Raw genomic sequence first — 27,371 nt, forward strand, 5'->3', positions numbered from 1 at the left:
ACTGCAATCATTCCCGGGCTGAGCGCTGCGTCCTCACTGCAATCATTCCCGGGCTGAGCGCTGCGTCCTCACTGCAATCATTCCCGGGCTGAGCGCTGCGTCCTCACTGCAATCATTCCCGGGCTGAGCGCTGCGTCCTCACTGCGGTCATTCCCGGGCTGAGCGCTGCGTCCTCACTGCAATCATTCCCGGGCTGAGCGCTGCGTCCTCACTGCAATCATTCCCGGGCTGAGCGCTGCGTCCTCACTGCAATCATTCCCGGGCAGAGTGCTGCGTCCTCACTGCAATCATTCCCGGGCAGAGCGCTGCGTCCTCACTGCAGTCATTCCCGGGCAGAGCGCTGCGTCCTCACTGCAGTCATTCCCGGGCAGAGCGCTGCGTCCTCACTGCGGTCATTCCCGGGCTGAGCGCTGCGTCCTCACTGCAATCATTCCCGGGCTGAGCGCTGCGTCCTCACTGCAATCATTCCCGGGCTGAGTGCTGCGTCCTCACTGCAATCATTCCCGGGCTGAGCGCTGCGTCCTCACTGCAATCATTCCCGGGCTGAGCGCTGCGTCCTCACTGCAATCATTCCCGGGCTGAGCGCTGCGTCCTCACTGCAATCATTCCCGGGCTGAGCGCTGCGTCCTCACTGCAGTCATTCTCGGGCAGAGCGCTGCGTCCTCACTGCAGTCATTCTCGGGCAGAGCGCTGCGTCCTCACTGCAGTCATTCCCGGGCAGAGCGCTGCGTCCTCACTGCGGTCATTCCCGGGCTGAGCGCTGCGTCCTCACTGCAGTCATTCCCGGGCAGAGCGCTGCGTCCTCACTGCAGTCATTCCAGGGCAGAGCGCTGCGTCCTCACTGCAATCATTCCCGGGCTGAGCGCTGCGTCCTCACTGCAATCATTCCCGGGCAGAGCGCTGCGTCCTCACTGCAGTCATTCCCGGGCAGAGCGCTGCGTCCTCACTGCAGTCATTCTCGGGCAGAGCGCTGCTTCCTCACTGCAGTCATTCCCGGGCAGAGCGCTGCGTCCTCACTGCAGTCATTCCCGGGCAGAGCGCTGCGTCCTCACTGCAGTCATTCCCGGGCAGAGCGCTGCGTCCTCACTGCAGTCATTCCCGGGCAGAGCGCTGCGTCCTCACTGCAGTCATTCCCGGGCAGAGCGCTGCGTCCTCACTGCAGTCATTCCCGGGCAGAGCGCTGCGTCCTCACTGCAGTCATTCCCGGGCAGAGCGCTGCGTCCTCACTGCAGTCATTCCCCGGCAGAGTTCTGCGTCCTCACTGCAGTCATTCTCGGGCAGAGCGCTGCGTCCTCACTGCAGTCATTCCCGGGCAGAGCGCTGCGTCCTCACTGCAGTCATTCCCGGGCAGAGCGCTGCGTCCTCACTGCAGTCATTCCCCGGCAGAGTTCTGCGTCCTCACTGCAGTCATTCTCGGGCAGAGCGCTGCGTCCTCACTGCAGTCATTCCCGGGCAGAGCGCTGCGTCCTCACTGCAGTCATTCCCGGGCAGAGCGCTGCGTCCTCACTGCGGTCATTCCCGGGCTGAGCGCTGCGTCCTCACTGCAATCATTCCCGGGCTGAGCGCTGCGTCCTCACTGCAATCATTCCCGGGCAGAGCGCTGCGTCCTCACTGCAATCATTCCCGGGCAGAGCGCTGCGTCCTCACTGCGGTCATTCCCGGGCTGAGCGCTGCGTCCTCACTGCAATCATTCCCGGGCAGAGCGCTGCGTCCTCACTGCGGTCATTCCCGGGCTGAGCGCTGCGTCCTCACTGCAATCATTCCCGGGCAGAGCGCTGCGTCCTCACTGCGGTCATTCTCGGGCAGAGCGCTGCGTCCTCACTGCAGTCATTCCCCGGCAGAGTTCTGCGTCCTCACTGCAGTCATTCTCGGGCAGAGCGCTGCGTCCTCACTGCAGTCATTCCCGGGCAGAGCGCTGCGTCCTCACTGCAGTCATTCCCGGGCAGAGCGCTGCGTCCTCACTGGGGTCATTCCCGGGCTGAGCGCTGCGTCCTCACTGCAATCATTCCCGGGCTGAGCGCTGCGTCCTCACTGCAATCATTCCCGGGCTGAGCGCTGCGTCCTCACTGCAATCATTCCCGGGCTGAGCGCTGCGTCCTCACTGCAATCATTCCCGGGCTGAGCGCTGCGTCCTCACTGCAATCATTCCCGGGCTGAGCGCTGCGTCCTCACTGCGGTCATTCCCGGGCTGAGCGCTGCGTCCTCACTGCAATCATTCCCGGGCTGAGCGCTGCGTCCTCACTGCAATCATTCCCGGGCTGAGCGCTGCGTCCTCACTGCAATCATTCCCGGGCAGAGTGCTGCGTCCTCACTGCAATCATTCCCGGGCAGAGCGCTGCGTCCTCACTGCAGTCATTCCCGGGCAGAGCGCTGCGTCCTCACTGCAGTCATTCCCGGGCAGAGCGCTGCGTCCTCACTGCGGTCATTCCCGGGCTGAGCGCTGCGTCCTCACTGCAATCATTCCCGGGCTGAGCGCTGCGTCCTCACTGCAATCATTCCCGGGCTGAGTGCTGCGTCCTCACTGCAATCATTCCCGGGCTGAGCGCTGCGTCCTCACTGCAATCATTCCCGGGCTGAGCGCTGCGTCCTCACTGCAATCATTCCCGGGCTGAGCGCTGCGTCCTCACTGCAATCATTCCCGGGCTGAGCGCTGCGTCCTCACTGCAGTCATTCTCGGGCAGAGCGCTGCGTCCTCACTGCAGTCATTCTCGGGCAGAGCGCTGCGTCCTCACTGCAGTCATTCTCGGGCAGAGCGCTGCGTCCTCACTGCAGTCATTCCCGGGCAGAGCGCTGCGTCCTCACTGCGGTCATTCCCGGGCTGAGCGCTGCGTCCTCACTGCAGTCATTCCCGGGCAGAGCGCTGCGTCCTCACTGCAGTCATTCCAGGGCAGAGCGCTGCGTCCTCACTGCAATCATTCCCGGGCTGAGCGCTGCGTCCTCACTGCAATCATTCCCGGGCAGAGCGCTGCGTCCTCACTGCAGTCATTCCCGGGCAGAGCGCTGCGTCCTCACTGCAGTCATTCTCGGGCAGAGCGCTGCTTCCTCACTGCAGTCATTCCCGGGCAGAGCGCTGCGTCCTCACTGCAGTCATTCCCGGGCAGAGCGCTGCGTCCTCACTGCAGTCATTCCCGGGCAGAGCGCTGCGTCCTCACTGCAGTCATTCCCGGGCAGAGCGCTGCGTCCTCACTGCAGTCATTCCCGGGCAGAGCGCTGCGTCCTCACTGCAGTCATTCCCGGGCAGAGCGCTGCGTCCTCACTGCAGTCATTCCCGGGCAGAGCGCTGCGTCCTCACTGCAGTCATTCCCCGGCAGAGTTCTGCGTCCTCACTGCAGTCATTCTCGGGCAGAGCGCTGCGTCCTCACTGCAGTCATTCCCGGGCAGAGCGCTGCGTCCTCACTGCAGTCATTCCCGGGCAGAGCGCTGCGTCCTCACTGCGGTCATTCCCGGGCTGAGCGCTGCGTCCTCACTGCAATCATTCCCGGGCTGAGCGCTGCGTCCTCACTGCAATCATTCCCGGGCAGAGCGCTGCGTCCTCACTGCAATCATTCCCGGGCAGAGCGCTGCGTCCTCACTGCGGTCATTCCCGGGCTGAGCGCTGCGTCCTCACTGCAATCATTCCCGGGCAGAGCGCTGCGTCCTCACTGCGATCATTCCCGGGCTGAGCGCTGCGTCCTCACTGCAATCATTCCCGGGCAGAGCGCTGCGTCCTCACTGCGGTCATTCTCGGGCAGAGCGCTGCGTCCTCACTGCAGTCATTCCCCGGCAGAGTTCTGCGTCCTCACTGCAGTCATTCTCGGGCAGAGCGCTGCGTCCTCACTGCAGTCATTCCCGGGCAGAGCGCTGCGTCCTCACTGCAGTCATTCCCGGGCAGAGCGCTGCGTCCTCACTGGGGTCATTCCCGGGCTGAGCGCTGCGTCCTCACTGCAATCATTCCCGGGCTGAGCGCTGCGTCCTCACTGCAATCATTCCCGGGCTGAGCGCTGCGTCCTCACTGCAATCATTCCCGGGCTGAGCGCTGCGTCCTCACTGCAATCATTCCCGGGCTGAGCGCTGCGTCCTCACTGCAATCATTCCCGGGCTGAGCGCTGCGTCCTCACTGCGGTCATTCCCGGGCTGAGCGCTGCGTCCTCACTGCAATCATTCCCGGGCAGAGCGCTGCGTCCTCACTGCAATCATTCCCGGGCTGAGCGCTGCGTCCTCACTGCAATCATTCCCGGGCAGAGTGCTGCGTCCTCACTGCAATCATTCCCGGGCAGAGCGCTGCGTCCTCACTGCAGTCATTCCCGGGCAGAGCGCTGCGTCCTCACTGCAGTCATTCCCGGGCAGAGCGCTGCGTCCTCACTGCGGTCATTCCCGGGCTGAGCGCTGCGTCCTCACTGCAATCATTCCCGGGCTGAGCGCTGCGTCCTCACTGCAATCATTCCCGGGCTGAGTGCTGCGTCCTCACTGCAATCATTCCCGGGCTGAGCGCTGCGTCCTCACTGCAATCATTCCCGGGCTGAGCGCTGCGTCCTCACTGCAATCATTCCCGGGCTGAGCGCTGCGTCCTCACTGCAATCATTCCCGGGCTGAGCGCTGCGTCCTCACTGCAGTCATTCTCGGGCAGAGCGCTGCGTCCTCACTGCAGTCATTCTCGGGCAGAGCGCTGCGTCCTCACTGCAGTCATTCTCGGGCAGAGCGCTGCGTCCTCACTGCAGTCATTCCCGGGCAGAGCGCTGCGTCCTCACTGCGGTCATTCCCGGGCTGAGCACTGCGTCCTCACTGCAGTCATTCCCGGGCAGAGCGCTGCGTCCTCACTGCAGTCAATCCAGGGCAGAGCGCTGCGTCCTCACTGTAATCATTCCCGGGCTGAGCGCTGCGTCCTCACTGCAATCATTCCCGGGCAGAGCGCTGCGTCCTCACTGCAGTCATTCCCGGGCAGAGCGCTGCGTCCTCACTGCAGTCATTCTCGGGCAGAGCGCTGCTCCCTCACTGCAGTCATTCTCGGGCAGAGCGCTGCGTCCTCACTGCAGTCATTCCCGGGCAGAGCGCTGTGTCCTCCCTGCAGTCGTTCCCGGGCAGAGCGCTGCGTCCTCACTGCAGTCATTCCCGGGCAGAGCGCTGCGTCCTCACTGCAGTCATTCCCGGGCTGAGCGCTGCGTCCTCACTGCAGTCGTTCCCGGGCAGAGCGCTGCGTCCTCACTGCAGTCATTCCCGGGCAGAGCGCTGCGTCCTCACTGCAGTCATTCCCGGGCTGAGCGCTGCGTCCTCACTGCAGTCGTTCCCGGGCAGAGCGCTGCGTCCTCACTGCAGTCATTCCCGGGCAGAGCGGCTGCGTCCTCACTGCAGTCATTCCCGGGCAGAGCGCTGCGTCCTCACTGCAGTCATTCCCGGGCTGAGCGCTGCGTCCTCACTGCAGTCGTTCCCGGGCAGAGCGCTGTGTCCTCCCTGCAGTCGTTCCCGGGCAGAGCGCTGCGTCCTCACTGCAGTCATTCCCGGGCAGAGCGCTGCGTCCTCACTGCAGTCATTCCCGGGCTGAGCGCTGCGTCCTCACTGCAGTCGTTCCCGGGCAGAGCGCTGCGTCCTCACTGCAGTCATTCCCGGGCAGAGCGCTGCGTCCTCACTGCAGTCATTCCCGGGCTGAGCGCTGCGTCCTCACTGCAGTCGTTCCCGGGCAGAGCGCTGCGTCCTCACTGCAGTCATTCCCGGGCAGAGCGCTGCGTCCTCACTGCAGTCATTCCTGGGCAGAGCGCTGCGTCCTCACTGCAGTCATTCCTGGGCAGAGCGCTGCGTCCTCACTGCAGTCATTCCCGGGCAGAGCGCTGCGTCCTCCCTGCAGTCATTCCCGGGCAGAGCGCTGCGTCCTCACTGCAGTCATTTCCGGGCAGAGCGCTGCGTCCTCACCGCAGTCATTCCAGGGCAGAGCGCTGCGTCCTCACCGCAGTCATTCCCGGGCAGAGCGCTGCGTCCTCACCGCAGTCATTCCCGGGCAGAGCGCTGCGTCCTCACTGCAGTCATTCTCGGGCAGAGCGCTGCGTCCTCCCTGCAGTCATTCCCGGGCAGAGCGCTGCGTCCTCACTGCAGTCATTTCCGGGCAGAGCGCTGCGTCCTCACCGCAGTCATTCCAGGGCAGAGCGCTGCGTCCTCCCTGCAGTCATTCCCGGGCAGAGCGCTGCGTCCTCACTGCAGTCATTCCCGGGCAGAGCGCTGCTCCCTCACTGCAGTCATTCTCGGGCAGAGCGCTGCGTCCTCACTGCAGTCATTCCCGGGCAGAGCACTGCGTCCTCACTGCAGTCATTCCCGGGCAGAGCACTGCGCCCTCACTGCAGTCATTCCCGGGCAGAGCGCTGCGTCCTCACTGCAGTCATTCCCGGGCAGAGCGCTGCGTCCTCACTGCAGTCATTCCCGGGCAGAGCGCTGCGTCCTCACTGCAGTCATTCCCGGGCAGAGCGCTGCGTCCTCACTGCAGTCATTCCCGGGCAGAGCGCTGCGTCCTCACTGCAGTCATTCCCGGGCAGAGCGCTGCGTCCTCACTGCAGTCATTCCAGGGCAGAGCGCTGCGTCCTCACCGCAGTCATTCCCGGGCAGAGCGCTGCGTCCTCACTGCAGTCATTCCCGGGCAGAGCGCTGCGTCCTCACTGCAGTCGTTCCCGGGCTGAGCGCTGCGTCCTCACTGCAGTCATTCCCGGGCAGAGCGCTGCGTCCTCACTGCAGTCATTCTCGGGCAGAGCGCTGCGTCCTCACCGCAGTCGTTCCCGGGCAGAGCGCTGCGTCCTCACTGCAGTCGTTCCCGGGCTGAGCGCTGCGTCCTCACTGCAGTCATTCCCGGGCAGAGCGCTGCGTCCTCACTGCAGTCGTTCCCGGGCAGAGCGCTGCGTCCTCACTGCAGTCATTCCCGGGCAGAGCGCTGCGTCCTCACTGCAGTCATTCCCGGGCAGAGCGCTGCGTCCTCACTGCAGTCATTCCCGGGCAGAGCGCTGCGTCCTCACTGCAGTCATTCCCGGGCAGAGCGCTGCGTCCTCACTGCAGTCATTCCCGGGCAGAGCGCTGCGTCCTCACTGCAGTCATTCCCGGGCAGAGTGCTGCGTCCTCACTGCAGTCATTCCTGGGCAGAGTGCTGCGTCCTCACTGCAGTCATTCCCGGGCAGAGCGGCTGCACTGATACACGAGGACGCTGCTGCGCTGATGTGATGAGACTCTGACTCTGCTGCATCCTCCTCACTCTCATTTGTCTTCCTCAGGGACGGCTCCGTCATGTCTCCTCAGCAGATGAACCAAAGACCCTACAGCATGGTGAGCGAGGGGTCCACAGCTGTGACCACTTCCACTGCCGAGCCCAGGCCCCCCGCTAAGGTGAGTCCCATCCTCATCTGTATGTGCACGCTGGGGGCATGGTCCTGCGCATGACAATACAGGAGGATATATATATATACAGTGAGGGGGAGAGGAGTCCAGGACAGGGGCACGGACTCTGGGACCCCTCTGTGCCCCTGTGAGATGTGAAGCCTCGGGCTGCAGGCACAGCTGCGGTTCTGTTACATTGCATGCTATGCAGAACACCCGGGAGCCCCTGCGTCCCCCCATTGTGTGCACCCTGCAGCTGCAGCAGAGACTCCCCCTCCCCCGGCCGGAGCTGAGAGTCCGCAGAGATGGGGGTCACACGGAACAGAGTCCTCAGAGACGGGGGTCACACGGAACAGAGTCCTCAGAGATGGGGGTCACACCGAACAGAGTCCTCAGAGACGGGGGTCACACCGAACAGAGTCCTCAGAGATGGGGGTCACACCGAACAGAGTCCTCAGAGACGGGGGTCACACGGAACAGAGTCCTCAGAGATGGGGGTCACACCGAACAGAGTCCTCAGAGACGGGGGTCACACCGAACAGAGTCCTCAGAGATGGGGGTCACACCGAACAGAGTCCTCAGAGATGGGGGTCACACCGAACAGAGTCCTCAGAGATGGGGGTCACACCGAACAGAGTCCTCAGAGATGGGGGTCACACCGAACAGAGTCCTCAGAGATGGGGGTCACACCGAACAGAGTCCTCAGAGATGGGGGTCACACCGAACAGAGTCCTGGGGACCCAAAGAGATCTGCAAGTCAGTGCGGGAGACCCGGGGACGGGAGCGAGTATACGGCGTGCGCTGTGTGTGTATATATGTAATCTCTGTATATACAGTGTACACCCCCCCCTATTCTGTATACACTCTGTACACCCCCCCATTCTGTATACACTGTGTGCTCCCCCCCGTCCTGTATATACTGTGTACACCCCTCCGTCCTGTATATACTGTGTACACCCCCCCGTCCTGTATATACTGTGTACACCACCCCGTCCTGTATACACTGTGTGCTCCCCCCCGTCCTGTATATACTGTGTACACCACCCCGTCCTGTATATACTGTGTACACCCCCCGTCCTGTATATACTGTGTACACCCCCCGTCCTGTATATACTGTGTACACCCCTCTGTCCTGTATATACGGTGTACACCCCTCCGTCCTGTATATACTGTGTACACCCCCTCCGTCCTGTATATACTGTGTACACCCCCCGTCCTGTATATACTGTGTACACCCCCCCGTCCTGTATATACTGTGTACACCCCTCCGTCCTGTATATACTGTGTACACCCCCCGTCCTGTATATACTGTGTACACCCCCCCCGTCCTGTATATACTGTGTACACCCCTCCGTCCTGTATATACTGTGTACACCCCCCGTCCTGTATATACTGTGTACACCCCCCGTCCTGTATATACTGTGTACACCCCCCGTCATGTATATACTGTGTACACCCCCCGTCCTGTATATACTGTGTACACCCCTCCGTCCTGTATATACTGTGTACACCCCTCCGTCTTGTATATACTGTGTACACCCCCCCGTCCTGTATATACTGTGTACACCCCTCCGTCCTGTATATACAGTGTACACCCCCCGTCCTGTATATACTGTGTACACCCCCCGTCCTGTATATACTGTGTACACCCCTCCGTCCTGTATATACTGTGTACACCCCTCCGTCCTGTATATACTGTGTACACCCCCCGTCCTGTATATACTGTGTACACCCCCCGTCCTGTATATACTGTGTACACCCCCCTGTCCTGTATATACTGTGTACACCCCTTCGTCCTGTATATACTGTGTACACCCCCCGTCCTGTATATACTGTGTACACCCCCCGTCCTGTATATACTGTGTACACCCCCCGTCCTGTATATACTGTGTACACCCCCCGTCCTGTATATACTGTGTACACCCCTCCGTCCTGTATATACTGTGTACACCCCTCCGTCCTGTATATACTGTGTACACCCCCCCGTCCTGTATATACTGTGTACACCCCTCCGTCCTGTATATACTGTGTACACCCCCCCGTCCTGTATATACTGTGTACACCCTCCGTCCTGTATATACTGTGTACACCCCCCGTCCTGTATATACTGTGTACACCCCTCTGTCCTGTATATACTGTGTACACCCCTCCGTCCTGTATATACTGTGTACACCCCCCCGTCCTGTATATACTGTGTACACCCCCCCGTCCTGTATATACTGTGTACACCCCTCCGTCCTGTATATACTGTGTACACCCCCCCGTTTTGTATACACTGTGTACACCTCCCCGTCCTGTATATACTGTGTACACCCCTCCGTCCTGTATATACTGTGTACACACCCCCGTCCTGTATATACTGTGTACACCCCCCCGTCCTGTATATACTGTGTACACCCCCCGTCCTGTATATACTGTGTACACCCCCCGTCCTGTATATACTGTGTACACCCCTCCGTCCTGTATATACTGTGTACACCCCCAGTCCTGTATATACTGTGTACACCCCCCGTCCTGTATATACTGTGTACACCCCTCCGTCCTGTATATACTGTGTACACCCCCCCCGTCCTGTATATACTGTGTACACCCCCCGTGCTGTATATACTGTGTACACCCCTCCGTCCTGTATATACTGTGTACACCCCCCGTCCTGTATATACTGTGTACACCCCCCGTCCTGTATATACTGTGTACACCCCTCCGTCCTGTATATACTGTGTACACCCCCCCGTCCTGTATATACTGTGTACACCCCCCCGTCCTGTATATACTGTGTACACCCCCCGTCCTGTATATACTGTGTACACCCCTCCGTCCTGTATATACTGTGTACACCCCCCGTCCTGTATATACTGTGTACACCCCCCGTCCTGTATATACTGTGTACACCCCCCGTCCTGTATATACTGTGTACACCCCCCGTCCTGTATATACTGTGTACACCCCTCCGTCCTGTATATACTGTGTACACCCCTCCGTCCTGTATATACTGTGTACACCCCTCCGTCCTGTATACACTGTGTACACCCCTCCGTCCTGTATATACTGTGTACACCCCCCGTCCTGTATATACTGTGTACACCCCCCGTCCTGTATATACTGTGTACACCCCCCGTCCTGTATATACTGTGTACACCCCCCGTCCTGTATATACTGTGTACACCCCCCGTCCTGTATATACTGTGTACACCCCCCGTCCTGTATATACTGTGTACACCCCTCCGTCCTGTATATACTGTGTACACCCCCCGTCCTGTATATACTGTGTACACCCCCCGTCCTGTATATACTGTGTACACCCCTCCGTCCTGTATATACGGTGTACACCCCTCCGTCCTGTATATACTGTGTACACCCCTCCGTCCTGTATATACTGTGTACACCCCCCCGTCCTGTATATACTGTGTACACCCCTCCGTCCTGTATATACTGTGTACACCCCCCGTCCTGTATATACTGTGTACACCCCTCCGTCCTGTATATACTGTGTACACCCCTCCGTCCTGTATATACTGTGTACACCCCCCGTCCTGTATATACTGTGTACACCCCCCGTCCTGTATATACTGTGTACACCCCCCCGTCCTGTATATACTGTGTACACCCCTCCGTCCTGTATATACGGTGTACACCCCTCCGTCCTGTATATACTGTGTACACCCCTCCGTCCTGTATATACTGTGTACACCCCTCCGTCCTGTATATACTGTGTACACCCCCCCGTCCTGTATATACTGTGTACACCCCCCGTCCTGTATATACTGTGTACACCCCTCCGTCCTGTATATACTGTGTACACCCCCGTCCTGTATATACTGTGTACACCCCTCCGTCCTGTATATACGGTGTACACCCCTCCGTCCTGTATATACTGTGTACACCCCTCCGTCCTGTATATACTGTGTACACCCCCCGTCCTGTATATACTGTGTACACCCCTCCGTCCTGTATATACTGTGTACACCCCTCCGTCCTGTATATACTGTGTACACCCCCCGTCCTGTATATACTGTGTACACCCCCCCGTCCTGTATATACTGTGTACACCCCTCCGTCCTGTATATACTGTGTACACCCCTCCGTCCTGTATATACTGTGTGCTCCCCTCCGTCCTGTATATACTGTGTACACCCCTCCGTCCTGTATATACTGTGTACACCCCCCCCGTCCTGTATATACTGTGTACACCCCTCCGTCCTGTATACACTGTGTGCTCCCCTCCGTCCTGTATATACTGTGTACACCCCTCCGTCCTGTATATACTGTGTACACCCCCCCCGTCCTGTATATACTGTGTACACCCCTCCGTCCTGTATACACTGTGTGCTCCCCTCCGTCCTGTATATACTGTGTACACCCCTCCGTCCTGTATATACTGTGTACACCCCTCCGTCCTGTATATACTGTGTACACCCCCCCCGTCCTGTATATACTGTGTACACCCCTCCGTCCTGTATATACTGTGTACACCCCCCCGTCCTGTATATACTGTGTACACCCCCCCGTCCTGTATATACTGTGTACACCCCTCCATCCTGTATACACTGTGTACACCCCTCCGTCCTGTATATACTGTGTACACCCCTCCGTCCTGTATATACTGTGTACACCCCTCCGTCCTGTATATACTGTGTACACCCCCCGTCCTGTATATACTGTGTACACCCCCCCGTCCTGTATATACTGTGTACACCCCCCGTCCTGTATACACTGTGTACACCCCTCCGTCCTGTATACACTGTGTACACCCCTCCATCCTGTATACACTGTGTACACCCCTCCGTCCTGTATATACTGTGTACACCCCTCCGTCCTGTATATACTGTGTACACCCCTCCGTCCTGTATATACTGTGTACACCCCCCGTCCTGTATATACTGTGTACACCCCCCCGTCCTGTATATACTGTGTACACCCCCCCGTCCTGTATACACTGTGTACACCCCCCGTCCTGTATACACTGTGTACACCCCCCCGTCCTGTATATACTGTGTACACCCCCCCGTCCTGTATATACTGTGTACACCCCTCTGTCCTGTATATACGGTGTACACCCCTCCGTCCTGTATATACTGTGTACACCCCCCGTCCTGTATATACGGTGTACACCCCTCCGTCCTGTATATACTGTGTACACCCCCCGTCCTGTATATACTGTGTACACCCCTCTGTCCTGTATATACGGTGTACACCCCTCCGTCCTGTATATACTGTGTACACCCCCCGTCCTGTATATACTGTGTACACCCCCCGTCCTGTATATACTGTGTACACCCCCCCGTCCTGTATATACTGTGTACACCCCCCCGTCCTGTATATACTGTGTACACCCCTCCGTCCTGTATATACGGTGTACACCCCCCCGTCCTGTATATACTGTGTACACCCCCCGTCCTGTATATACGGTGTACACCCCCCCGTCCTGTATATACTGTGTACACCCCCCGTCCTGTATATACTGTGTACACCCCTCCGTCCTGTATATACTGTGTACACCCCTCCGTCCTGTATATACTGTGTACACCCCTCCGTCCTGTATATACTGTGTACACCCCCCGTCCTGTATATACTGTGTACACCCCCCCGTCCTGTATATACTGTGTACACCCCCCCGTCCTGTATATACTGTGTACACCCCTCCGTCCTGTATATACGGTGTACACCCCCCCGTCCTGTATATACTGTGTACACCCCCCGTCCTGTATATACGGTGTACACCCCCCCGTCCTGTATATACGGTGTACACCCCCCCGTCCTGTATATACTGTGTACACCCCCCGTCCTGTATATACTGTGTACACCCCTCCGTCCTGTATATACTGTGTTCACCCCCCGTCCTGTATATACTGTGTACACCCCCCGTCCTGTATATACTGTGTACACCCCCCGTCCTGTATATACGGTGTACACCCCTCCGTCCTGTATATACTGTGTACACCCCCCGTCCTGTATATACTGTGTACACCCCCCGTCCTGTATATACTGTGTACACCCCTCTGTCCTGTATATACGGTGTACACCCCCCCGTCCTGTATATACTGTGTACACCCCCGTCCTGTATATACTGTGTACACCCCCCGTCCTGTATATACTGTGTACACCCCCCCCGTCCTGTATATACTGTGTACACCCCCCGTCCTGTATATACTGTGTACACCCCCCGTCCTGTATATACTGTGTACACCCCTCCGTCCTGTATATACTGTGTACACCCCCCCGTCCTGTATATACTGTGTACACCCCCCGTCCTGTATATACTGTGTACACCCCCCCGTCCTGTATATACTGTGTACACCCCTCCGTCCTGTATATACTGTGTACACCCCCCGTCCTGTATATACTGTGTACACCCCCCGTCCTGTATATACTGTGTACACCCCTCCGTCCTGTATATACTGTGTACACCCCCCCGTCCTGTATATACTGTGTACACCCCCCGTCCTGTATATACGGTGTACACCCCTCCGTCCTGTATATACTGTGTACACCCCCCGTCCTGTATATACTGTGTACACCCCCCGTCCTGTATATACTGTGTACACCCCTCTGTCCTGTATATACGGTGTACACCCCCCGTCCTGTATATACTGTGTACACCCCCCCGTCCTGTATATACTGTGTACACCCCCCCGTCCTGTATATACTGTGTACACCCCGCTGTCCTGTATATATGGTGTACACCCCTCCTTCCTGTATATACTGTGTACACCCCTCCGTCCTGTATATACTGTGTACACCCCCCCGTCCTGTATATACTGTGTACACCCCCCGTCCTGTATATACTGTGTACACCCCTCTGTCCTGTATATACTGTGTACACCCCTCCGTCCTGTATATACTGTGTACACCCCCTGTCCTGTATACACTGAGTACACCCCCCCGTCCTGTATATACTGTGTACACCCCTCCGTCCTGTATATACTGTGTACACCCCCCCGTCCTGTATATACTGTGTACACCCCCCCGTCCTGTATATACTGTGTACACCCCCTCCGTCCTGTATATACTGTGTACACCCCCCCCGTCCTGTATACACTGTGTACACCCCTCTGTCCTGTATATACGGTGTACACCCCCCCGTCCTGTATATACTGTGTACACCCCCCCGTCCTGTATATACTGTGTACACCCCTCCGTCCTGTATATACTGTGTACACCCCCCCGTCCTGTATATACTGTGTACACCCCCCCGTCCTGTATATACTGTGTACACACCCCCGTCCTGTATATACTGTGTACACCCCTCCGTCCTGTATATACTGTGTACACCCCCCCGTCCTGTATATACTGTGTACACCCCCCCCGTCCTGTATATACTGTGTACACCCCTCCGTCCTGTATATACTGTGTACACCCCCCCGTCCTGTATATACTGTGTACACCCCTCTGTCCTGTATATACGGTGTACACCCCTCCGTCCTGTATATACTGTGTACACCCCCCCGTCCTGTATATACTGTGTACACCCCCCCGTCCTGTATATACTGTGTACACCCCCCCGTCCTGTATATACTGTGTACACCCCCCCGTCCTGTATATACTGTGTACACCCCCCCGTCCTGTATACACTGTGTACACCCCCCGTCCTGTATATACTGTGTACACCCCCTCCGTCCTGTATTTACTGTGTACACCCCCCCGTCCTGTATATACTGTGTACACCCCCCCGTCCTGTATATACTGTGTACACCCCCCCGTCCTGTATATACTGTGTACACCCCCCCGTCCTGTATATACTGTGTACACCCCCCGTCCTGTATACACTGTGTACACCCCCCCGTCCTGTATATACTGTGTACACCCCTCCGTCCTGTATATACTGTGTACACCCCCCCGTCCTGTATATACTGTGTACACCCCCCCGTCCTGTATACACTGTGTACACCCCCCCGTCCTGTATATACTGTGTACACCCCTCCGTCCTGTATATACTGTGTACACCCCCCCGTCCTGTATATACTGTGTACACCCCCCCGTCCTGTATACACTGTGTACACCCCCCCGTCTTGTATATACTGTGTACACCCCTCCGTCCTGTATACACTGTGTACACCCCCCCGTCCTGTATATACTGTGTACACCCCCCGTCCTGTATATACTGTGTACACCCCCCCGTCCTGTATATACTGTGTACACCCCCCCGTCCTGTATATACTGTGTACACCCCTCCGTCCTGTATACACTGTGTACACCCCTCCGTCCTGTATATACTGTGTACACCCCCCGTCCTGTATATACTGTGTACACCCCCCCGTCCTGTATATACTGTGTACACCCCTCCGTCCTGTATATACTGTGTACACACCCCCGTCCTGTATATACTGTGTACACCCCCCCGTCCTGTATACACTGTGTACACCCCTCCGTCCTGTATATACTGTGTACACCCCTCCGTCCTGTATACACTGTGTACACCCCTCCGTCCTGTATATACTGTGTACACCCCTCTGTCCTGTATATACTGTGTACACCCCTCTGTCCTGTATTCACTGTGTACACCCCCCCCGTTCTGTATATACTGTGTACACCCCCCCCGTTCTGTATATACTGTGTACACCCCTCTGTCCTGTATATACTGTGTACACCCCTCTGTCCTGTATACACTGTGTACACCCCCCCCGTTCTGTATATACTGTGTACACCCCCCCGTCCTGTATATACTGTGTACACCCCCCGTCCTGTATATACTGTGTACACCCCCCGTCCTGTATATACTGTGTACACCCCTCCGTCCTGTATATACTGTGTACACCCCTCCGTCCTGTATATACTGTGTACACCCCCCGTCCTGTATATACTGTGTACACCCCTCCGTCCTGTATATACTGTGTACACCCCTCCGTCCTGTATATACTGTGTACACCCCCCCCGTCCTGTATATACTGTGTACACCCCCCCGTCCTGTATATACTGTGTACACCCCTCCGTCCTGTATATACTGTGTACACCCCCCCCGTTCTGTATATACTGTGTACACCCCCCCGTCCTGTATATACTGTGTACACCCCTCCGTCCTGTATATACTGTGTACACCCCTCCGTCCTGTATATACTGTGTACACCCCCTCCGTCCTGTATATACTGTGTACACCCCTCCGTCCTGTATATACTGTGTACACCCCTCCGTCCTGTATATACTGTGTACACCCCCTCCGTCCTGTATATACTGTGTACACCCCCGTCCTGTATACACTGTGTACACCCCTCCGTCCTGTATATACTGTGTACACCCCCCCGTCCTGTATATACTGTGTACACCCCTCCGTCCTGTATATACTGTGTACACCCCCTCGTCCTGTATATACTGTGTACACCCCCCCGTCCTGTATACACTGTGTACACCCCTCCGTCCTGTATATACTGTGTACACCCCCCCGTCTGTATATTACTGTGTACACCCCCCGTCCTGTATATACTGTGTACACCCCCCCGTCCTGTATATACTGTGTACACCCCTCCGTCCTGTATATACTGTGTACACCCCTCCGTCCTGTATATACTGTGTACACCCCCCCGTCCTGTATATACTGTGTACACCCCTCCGTCCTGTATATACTGTGTACACCCCCCCGTCCTGTATATACTGTGTACACCCCGTCCTGTATATACTGTGTACACCCCTCCGTCCTGTATATACTGTGTACACCCCTCCCGTCCTGTATATACTGTGTACACCCCTCCGTCCTGTATATACTGTGTACACCCCCCCGTCCTGTATATACTGTGTACACCCCTCCGTCCTGTATATACTGTGTACACCCCTCCGTCCTGTATATACTGTGTACACCCCTCCGTCCTGTATATACTGTGTACACCCCCGTCCTGTATATACTGTGTACACACCCCCGTCCTGTATATACTGTGTACACCCCCCCGTCCTGTATATACTGTGTACACCCCCCCGTCCTGTATATACTGTGTACACCCCCCGTCCTGTATATACTGTGTACACCCCTCTGTCCCTGTATATACGGTGTACACCCCTCCGTCCTGTATATACTGTGTACACCCCTCCGTCCTGTATATACTGTGTACACCCCCGTCCTGTATACACTGTGTACACCCCTCCGTCCTGTATATACTGTGTACACCCCCGTCCTGTATACACTGTGTACACCCCCCCGTCCTGTATATACTGTGTACACCCTCCGTCCTGTATATACTGTGTACACCCGTCCTGTATACACTGTGTACACCCCTCCGTCCTGTATATACTGTGTACACCCCCGTCCTGTATACACTGTGTACACCCCTCCGTCCTGTATATACTGTGTACACCCCCGTCCTGTATACACTGTGTACACCCCCCCGTCCTGTATATACTGTGTACACCCCCCCGTCCTGTATATACTGTGTACACCCCTCCGTCCTGTATATACTGTGTACACCCCTCCGTCCTGTATATACTGTGTACACCCCCGTCCTGTATACACTGTGTACACCCCTCCGTCCTGTATATACTGTGTACACCCCCGTCCTGTATACACTGTGTACACCCCTCCGTCCTGTATATACTGTGTACACCCCTCCGTCCTGTATATACTGTGTACACCCCCCCGTCCTGTATATACTGTGTACACCCCTCCGTCCTGTATATACTGTGTACACCCCCCGTCCTGTATATACTGTGTACACCCCCCCGTCCTGTATACACTGTGTACACCCCTCCGTCCTGTATATACCTGTGTACACCCCCGTCCTGTATATACTGTGTACACCCCTCCGTCCTGTATATACTGTGTACACCCCCCGTCCTGTATAACTGTGTACACCCCTCCGTCCTGTATATACTGTGTACACCCCTCCGTCCTGTATATACTGTGTACACCCCCCGTCCTGTATATACTGTGTACACCCCCCCGTCCTGTATATACTGTGTACACCCCCCCGTCTGTATATACTGTGTACACCCCTCCGTCCTGTATATACTGTGTACACCCCCGTCCTGTATACACTGTGTACACCCCTCCGTCCTGTATATACTGTGTACACCCCCGTCCTGTATATACTGTGTACACCCCTCCGTCCTGTATATACTGTGTACACCCCCCCGTCCTGTATATACTGTGTACACCCCCCCGTCCTGTATATACTGTGTACACCCCTCCGTCCTGTATATACTGTGTACACCCCCCGTCCTGTATATACTGTGTACACCCCTCCGTCCTGTATATACTGTGTACACCCCTCGCGTCTGTATCCTGTGTCACCCCTCCGTCCTGTATATACTGTGTACACCCCCCGTCCTGTATATACTGTGTACACCCCTCTGTCCTGTATATACTGTGTGCTCCCCCCCGTCCTGTATATACTGTGTACACCCCCCGTCCTGTATATACTGTGTACACCCCTCCGTCCTGTATATACTGTGTACACCCCTCCGTCCTGTATATACTGTGTACACCCCCCCCGTCCTGTATATACTGTGTACACCCCTCCGTCCTGTATATACTGTGTACACCCCTCCGTCCTGTATATACTGTGTACACCCCCCCCGTCCTGTATATACTGTGTACACCCCCCCGTCCTGTATATACTGTGTACACCCCCCGTCCTGTATATACTGTGTACACCCCCCCGTCCTGTATATACTGTGTACACCCCCCCGTCCTGTATATACTGTGTACACCCCCCCGTCCTGTATATACTGTGTACACCCCCGTCCTGTATATACTGTGTACACCCCTCCGTCCTGTATATACTGTGTACACCCCCCCGTCCTGTATATACTGTGTACACCCCTCCGTCCTGTATATACTGTGTACACCCCTCCGTCCTGTATATACTGTGTACACCCCCCCGTCCTGTATATACTGTGTACACCCCTCCGTCCTGTATATACTGTGTACACCCCTCCGTCCTGTATATACTGTGTACACCCCCCGTCCTGTATATACTGTGTACACCCCTCTGTCCTGTATATACTGTGTGCTCCCCCCCGTCCTGTATATACTGTGTACACCCCCCGTCCTGTATATACTGTGTACACCCCTCCGTCCTGTATATACTGTGTACACCCCTCCGTCCTGTATATACTGTGTACACCCCCCCCCGTCCTGTATATACTGTGTACACCCCTCCGTCCTGTATATACTGTGTACACCCCTCCGTCCTGTATATACTGTGTACACCCCCCCCGTCCTGTATATACTGTGTACACCCCCCCGTCCTGTATATACTGTGTACACCCCCCCCGTCCTGTATATACTGTGTACACCCCCCCCGTCCTGTATATACTGTGTACACCCCCCCGTCCTGTATATACTGTGTACACCCCCCCCGTCCTGTATATACTGTGTACACCCCCCCGTCCTGTATATACTGTGTACACCCCCCCGTCCTGTATATACTGTGTACACCCCCCGTCCTGTATATACTGTGTACACCCCCGTCCTGTATATACTGTGTACACCCCTCCGTCCTGTATATACTGTGTACACCCCCCCGTCCTGTATATACTGTGTACACCCCTCCGTCCTGTATATACTGTGTACACCCCTCCGTCCTGTATATACTGTGTACACCCCCCCGTCCTGTATATACTGTGTACACCCCTCCGTCCTGTATATACTGTGTACACCCCTCCGTCCTGTATATACTGTGTACACCCCCCGTCCTGTATATACTGTGTACACCCCTCTGTCCTGTATATACTGTGTGCTCCCCCCCGTCCTGTATATACTGTGTACACCCCCCGTCCTGTATATACTGTGTACACCCCTCCGTCCTGTATATACTGTGTACACCCCTCCGTCCTGTATATACTGTGTACACCCCCCCCCGTCCTGTATATACTGTGTACACCCCTCCGTCCTGTATATACTGTGTACACCCCTCCGTCCTGTATATACTGTGTACACCCCCCCCGTCCTGTATATACTGTGTACACCCCCCCGTCCTGTATATACTGTGTACACCCCCCCCGTCCTGTATATACTGTGTACACCCCCCCCGTCCTGTATATACTGTGTACACCCCCCCGTCCTGTATATACTGTGTACACCCCCCCGTCCTGTATATACTGTGTACACCCCCCCGTCCTGTATATACTGTGTACACCCCCCCCCGTCCTGTATATACTGTGTACACCCCTCCGTCCTGTATATACTGTGTACACCCCTCCGTCCTGTATATACTGTGTACACCCCTCCGTCCTGTATATACTGTGTACACCCCCCCGTCCTGTATATACTGTGTACACCCCTCCTTCCTGTATATACTGTGTACACCCCCCCGTCCTGTATATACTGTGTACACCCCCCCCGTCCTGTATATACTGTGTACACCCCCCGTCCTGTATATACTGTGTACACCCCCCCCGTCCTGTATATACTGTGTACACCCCTCCGTCCTGTATATACTGTGTACACCCCTCCGTCCTGTATATACTGTGTACACCCCCCCCGTCCTGTATATACTGTGTACACCCCCCGTCCTGTATATACTGTGTACACCCCCCCCGTCCTGTATATACTGTGTACACCCCTCCGTCCTGTATATACTGTGTACACCCCTCCGTCCTGTATATACTGTGTACACCCCCCCCGTCCTGTATATACTGTGTACACCCCTCCGTCCTGTATATACTGTGTACACCCCCCCCCGTCCTGTATATACTGTGTACACCCCTCCGTCCTGTATATACTGTGTACACCCCTCCGTCCTGTATATACAGTGTACACCCCTCCGTCCTGTATATACTGTGTACACCCCCCCGTCCTGTATATACTGTGTACACCCCCCCGTCCTGTATATACTGTGTACACCCCTCCGTCCTGTATATACTGTGTACACCCCTCCGTCCTGTATATACTGTGTACACCCCTCCGTCCTGTATATACTGTGTACACCCCTCCGTCCTGTATATACTGTGTACACCCCTCCGTCCTGTATATACTGTGTACACCCCTCCGTCCTGTATATACTGTGTACACCCCTCCGTCCTGTATACACTGTGTACACCCCCCCGTCCTGTATATACTGTGTACACCCCCCCGTCCTGTATATACTGTGTACACCCCCCCGTCCTGTATATACTGTGTACACCCCTCCGTCCTGTATATACTGTGTACACCCCTCCGTCCTGTATACACTGTGTGCTCCCCCCCGTCCTGTATATACTGTGTACACCCCCCCGTCCTGTATATACTGTGTACACCCCTCCGTCCTGTATATACTGTGTACACCCCCCCGTCCTGTATATACTGTGTACACCCCCCCGTCCTGTATATACTGTGTACACCCCCCCCGTCCTGTATATACTGTGTACACCCCCCCGTCCTGTATATACTGTGTACACCCCTCCGTCCTCAGATTCGTTGCTGATGTATCAGCCGCCATCTTTACTACTTAGTGTCAGAACGTAGAGGGGTCTCCTTAGCGCGGCCCCCTGTATGAGGCCCTAGAGCAAAGAGCCGCGTATAACTGGCAATGCGGTCGACGACTGAACCCAGATGTGAACATGTAGGCTCGCACCAGGGCGGTTGGTGACAGAACGGTCTGCGTCAGGGACAGTAACATCTGCGTCAGGGCGGTCAGGGACAGGACGGTCTGCATCAGGGACAGGACGGTCTGCGTCAGGGCGGTCAGGGACAGGACGGTCTGCGTCAGGGCGGCGGTGACAGGACGGTCTGCACCAGGGACTGGACGGTCTGCGTCAGGGCGGTCGGTGACAGGACAGTCTGCATCAGGGACTGGACGGTCTGCGTCTGGGCGGTCAGGGACAGAACGGTCTGCATCAGGGACAGGACGATCTGCGTCAGGACGGTCAGGTACAGGACGGTCTGCATCAGGGACAGGACGGTCTGCGTCAGGGCGGTCTGGGACAGGACGGTCTGCGTCAGGGCGGTCTGGGAGAGGACGGTCTGCGTCAGGGCGGTCGGTGACAGGACGGTCTGCGTCAGGGAAATTACGGTCTGCGTCAGGGCGGTCAGGGACAGGACGGTCTGCATCAGGGACAGGACGGTGTGCGTCAGGGCGGTCAGGGACAGGACGGTCTGCGTCAGGGACAGGACGGTCTGCGTCAGGGACAGGACGATCTGCGTCAGGGACAGGACGGTCTGCGTCAGGGCAGTCAGGGACAGGACGGTCTGCATCAGGGACAGGACAGTCTGCGTCAGGGCGGTCAGGCACAGGACGTTCTGCGTCAGGGCGGTCGGTGACAGGACGGTCTGCATCAGGGACAGGACGGTCTGCGTCAGGGCGGTCGGTGACAGGACGGTCTGCATCAGGGACAGGACGGTCTGCGTCAGGGCGGTCGGTGACAGGACGGTCAGCATCAGGGACTGGACGGTCTGCGTCAGGGCGGTCGGTGACAGGACGGTCTGCATCAGGGACTGGACGGTCTGCGTCAGGGACAGGACGGTCTGCATCAGGGACAGGATTGTCTGCGTCAGGGCGGTCGGTGACAGGACGGTCTGCGTCAGGGACATTACGGTCTGCGTCAGGGCGGTCAGGGAGAGGGCGGTCAGGGACAGGACGGTCTGTGTCAGGGACATTACGGTCTGCGTCAGGGCGGTCAGGGACAGGACGGTCTGCGTCAGGGCGGTCAGGGACAGGACGGTCTGTGTCAGGGCGGTCAGGGACAGGACGGTCTGCGTCAGGGCGGTCAGGGACAGGACGGTCTGCGTCAGGGCGGTCTGTGACAGGACAGTCTGCATCAGGGACAGGACGGTCTGCATCAGGGCGGTCAGGGACAGGACGGTCTGTGTCAGGGACATTACGGTCTGCGTCAGGGTGGTCAGGGACAGGACGGTCTGCGTCAGGGACAGGATGGTCTGCGTCAGGGCGGTCGGTGACAGGACAGTCTGCGTCAGGGCGGTCGGTGACAGGACAGTCTGCGTCAGGGCGGTCGGTGACAGGACGATCTGCGTCAGGGCGGTCGGTGACAGGACAGTGTGCGTCAGGGCGGTCAGTGACAGGACGATCTGCGTCAGGGCGGTCGGTGACAGGACAGTCTGCGTCAGGGCGGTCGGTGACAGGACGATCTGCGTCAGGGCGGTCGGTGACAGGACAGTGTGCGTCAGGGCGGTCAGTGACAGGACGATCTGCGTCAGGGCGGTCGGTGACAGGACAGTCTGCGTCAGGGCGGTCAGTGACAGGACGGTCTGCGTCAGGGCGGTCGGCACCATCTCTTCCATGTCCTGGGTCCTGTCCACCATAGTTTTCGCCGTGTGGTTCGGGTGTTGGACGCTGTTTGTCAGATCCTTCATTGTCGCGGGTTTTCTTCTCTCACCGCTGTTATTTCAGGCGTCTAAATCTGTGGGGAAGGTGTACAGCTTCGGCAAGAGAGACCAGTCTATAAAGAGAAACCCGAGTGTGCCGGTGCTGGTGCGAGGATGGCTCTACAAGCAGGTGGGCAGCACTCGTGGAGGGCGGCACTCGTGGAGGGTGGCGCTCGTGGAGGGTGGCGCTCGTGGAGGGCGGCGCTCGTGGAGGGCGGTGCTTGTGGAGGGTGGTGCTCGTGGAGGGCGGTGCTTGTGGAGGGTGGTGCTCGTGGAGGGCGGTGCTTGTGGAGGGTGGTGCTCGTGGAGGGTGGCGCTCGTGGAGGGCGGCGCTCGTGGAGGGCGGTGCTTGTGGAGGGTGGCGCTCGTGGAGGGCGGTGCTTGTGGAGGGTGGTGCTCGTGGACTGCAGAGCTCATTGGGGGGCAGCCCTCGTTGAGGGCAGGGCTGTGGAGTTGAAGTCTGAGTCGGAGCCCATTTTTGTGGAGTCGATGTTGGAGTCGGTATAAAATGGACCGACTCCGACTCCTAAAATAGATAATAAATTGGGTGCAGTCGTTCAATGCAGTTTGTGGGGAATATTTTTTCATAATAATTTCGGAAAGTTCTGAACTGTCCTATAAATGTCCGTCCTATTCCTGATCTCAGGGTCTGGACTTTACTGAGATGAATCTGCTGCAGTAAATTTATCACTTACACATCAGCCGTGTATGAGGGGGTCCGGGAGCCGTGTATGAGGGGGTCCGGGAGCCGTGTATGAGGGGGTCGGAGTCATGGAAATTGGGGAGTCGGAGGTTTGGTTGACCGACTCCACAGCCCTGGCACTCCTCGGGAGGGCAGCGCTCGTTGGGAGGGCAGCACTCGTTGGGGGGTCAGCGCTCGTTGGGGGGTCAGCGCTCGTTGGGGGGTCAGCGCTCGTTGGGGGGGCAGCGCTCGTTGGGAGGGCAGCGCTCGTTGGGAGGGCAGCGCTCGTTGGGGGGTCAGCGCTCTTTGGGAGGGCAGCGCTCGTTGGGGGGGCAGCGCTCGTTGGGAGGGCAGCGCTCTCCCCCATGTTCACCATGTCTTGTGCCCTCTACAGGACAGCTCAGGGATGAAGCTGTGGAAGAGGCGGTGGTTCCTGCTCTCAGATTATTGCCTTTTCTACTATAAAGGTGAGGCCGTGCACTGGGGCTTCAGTCCTCGGACTGTAATAATATAATGGTGTAACTGGCCCCCGCCATCTCTCAGACAGCAGGGAAGAAGCCGTCCTGGGCAGCATCCCGCTCCCGAGTTACATCATCTCCGTCACCGGGCCCGAGGATCGGATAAACCGCAGATATTCCTTTAAGGTAATGTGGTGCATTTGTAGAGGCTGTCGGCACAAGGAGGACGGAGGCTGTGTCCAGGGCGCAGCATTCACCCAGTATAGGAGGCCCGCCGCCCCCCAGTATAGGAGGCCCGCCGCCGCCCCCCAGTATAGGAGGCCCGCCGCCGCCCCCCAGTATAGGAGGCCCGCCACCCCCCCCCCCAGTATAGGAGGCCCGCCGCCCCCCAGTATAGGAGGCCCGCCGCCCCCCAGTATAGGAGGCCCGCCGCCCCCCAGTATAGGAGGCCCGCCGCCGCCCCCCAGTATAGGAGGCCCGCCGCCGCCCCCCAGTATAGGAGGCCCGCCGCCGCCCCCCAGTATAGGAGGCCCGCCGCCGCCCCCCAGTATAGGAGGCCCGCCGCCTCCCAGTATAGGAGGCCCGCCGCCCCCCCCCCCAGTATAGGAGGCCCGCCGCCGCCCCCCAGTATAGGAGGCCCGCCGCCCCCCAGTATAGGAGGCCCGCCATCCCCAGACCTGGCGAGGCTGAGCCCCCGGCTGGTTAATCACACACGGCTCGTCAGGACTCCATTCATCCCTCATTACCGCCCGCATTCTTGGCCTCTGATGCCCACGATCCTTTCCTCATGAATGACCCCGAGCCGCCGTCGCTCATAATAATAATAATAATAATTTTTTATTTCTATAGCGCCAACATATTCCGCAGCACTTTATAATTAAGTAGGGACATATACAGAAAATATAAACAATACAATGTATCACATTTCACAGTTACAGGAGCAGTGAGAGTCCGGCTGCTCGCAAGCTACAATCTATATGGAAATGGGGGGACACAATAGGTAGAACATGGTCATCAGCCAGTATCTGTCTAAGGGCAGATACCGTGTGGTATTGGGTGCATGGAGGATGTGGAGACAGATGAATACGCAGGAGCAGATTAAGATTAACATTTAGGAGGGAACATGGGAGAGTTAGGTTGCTGAGTTGAGGTGATCGGCTTGTCTAAACAGATGGGTTTTTAAAGCACGTTAGAAGACACGGGGGCTAGATATCAGTCGGATCGTTTGGGGCAGTGCAGTCCAGAAAACTGGTGCAGCACGAGAGAAGTCTTGGAGACGGAGGTGCGAGGTTCGGATTAAGGAAGATGTTAGTCTTAGATCAGTTGCAGAACGGAGGGCATGGGAGGGACGATAGACAGAAATGAGGGATGAGATGTAGGGCGGTGCAGAACTGTGCAGAGCTTTGTGGGTGAGAGATGAGTTTGTATTGTGTTCTGTGGTGAATGGGTAACAAGTGCAATGACTGGCACAGGGTAGAGGCGTCGGTGAAGCAGCTGGACAGAAATACGACTCTGGCTGCCGCATTCAGGATGGATTGGAGAGAAGAGAGATTGTTTAGAGTGAGACCGATCAGTAGAGAGTTGCCGTAGTCCAGTACAGTGAATGAGAGCGACAGTAATTTTTTTCGCAGTATCAAAGGTGAGAAAAGGTCGGATTCTGGAGATGTTTTTAAGATGCAGGTGACAGGAGCGAGTGAGTGATCGGATATGGGGGGTAAAGGAAAGGTTAGTGTCGAATATGACCCCAAGGCAGCGGGCGTGCTGCTGGGAGTTATGGTGGCAGCACCCAAGGAAATTGAAAAGTCAGGTATAGATAGGTAAGTAGAGGGAGGAAACACAAGGAGTTCAGTTTTGGAGAGATTCAGTGTCAGATAGAGGGAAGACATGATGTTAGAGACAGCAGACAGACAATCACGGGTATTGGGGTAGGGGTGATGTCCGGAGCAGAGGTGTATAGTTGGGTGTCATCAGCATAGATCAGAACCCAAATCTGCTGTTTGTCCACTAGGGGCAGTGTATAGAGAGAAGAGGAGGGGGCCTAGGACTGAGCCCTGCGGACGCCCGATAGTAAGGGGACAAGGAGAGAGGAGGAGGAGCCGGCAAAAGACACAGAGAAGGAGCGGTCAGAGAGGTAGGAGGAGAACCAGGAGAGAACAGTGTCCTTGAGGCCAATAGTGCGGAGCATAGTGAGGAGGAGCTGGTGATCCACAGTGTCAAATGCTGCAGAGAGATCCAGGAGATCAGCAGAGAGATCCAGGAGATCAGTAGAGAGATCCAGGAGATCAGCAGAGAGATCCAGGAGATCAGCAGAGAGATCCAGGAGATCAGTAGAGAGATCCAGGAGATCAGCAGAGAGATCCAGGAGATCAGTAGAGAGATCCAGGAGATCAGCAGAGAGATCCAGGAGATCAGCAGAGAGATCCAGGAGATCAGCAGGGAGCAGTGACCATTGGATTTAGCTGTTAGTAGATCATTAGAGACTTTAGTGAGGGCAGTTTCAGTGGAGTGTAAGGAGCGGAAACCAGATTGTAAAGGGTCGAGGAGAGAGTTATCTGAGAGATAGCGGATTAGACGGGAGTGGACCAGGCGTTCCAGGAGTTTAGAGATGAATGAAAGATTAGAGACCGGTCTGTAGTTAGCAGCGCAGTTCTGGTCCAGGGATGGATTTTTAAGTAAAGGGGAT

The 27,371-nt window shown here is 56.9% G+C and overlaps 1 protein-coding gene across 7 annotated transcripts in view; it reads left to right on the plus strand.

Moving 5' to 3' along the window:
- PLEKHA7 (pleckstrin homology domain containing A7) overlaps nt 1-27,371 on the plus strand; it is a 374,164-nt gene that overhangs the window by 216,401 nt on the left and 130,392 nt on the right. For all 7 annotated transcript variants that reach the window (XM_073659050.1, XM_073659044.1, XM_073659045.1 and 4 more), the window contains 4 exons: nt 7,221-7,332; nt 23,574-23,678; nt 24,625-24,697; nt 24,774-24,874. In XM_073659050.1, coding sequence (XP_073515151.1) covers nt 7,221-7,332; nt 23,574-23,678; nt 24,625-24,697; nt 24,774-24,874 — 391 coding nt within the window. The remainder of the gene's footprint in view (nt 1-7,220; nt 7,333-23,573; nt 23,679-24,624; nt 24,698-24,773; nt 24,875-27,371) is intronic.

This window comes from Phyllobates terribilis, unplaced genomic scaffold (assembly GCF_046119375.1).
Source record: "Phyllobates terribilis strain yellow unplaced genomic scaffold, ASM4611937v1 Scaffold_13__5_contigs__length_258822181, whole genome shotgun sequence".
NCBI lineage: Eukaryota > Metazoa > Chordata > Amphibia > Anura > Dendrobatidae > Phyllobates > Phyllobates terribilis.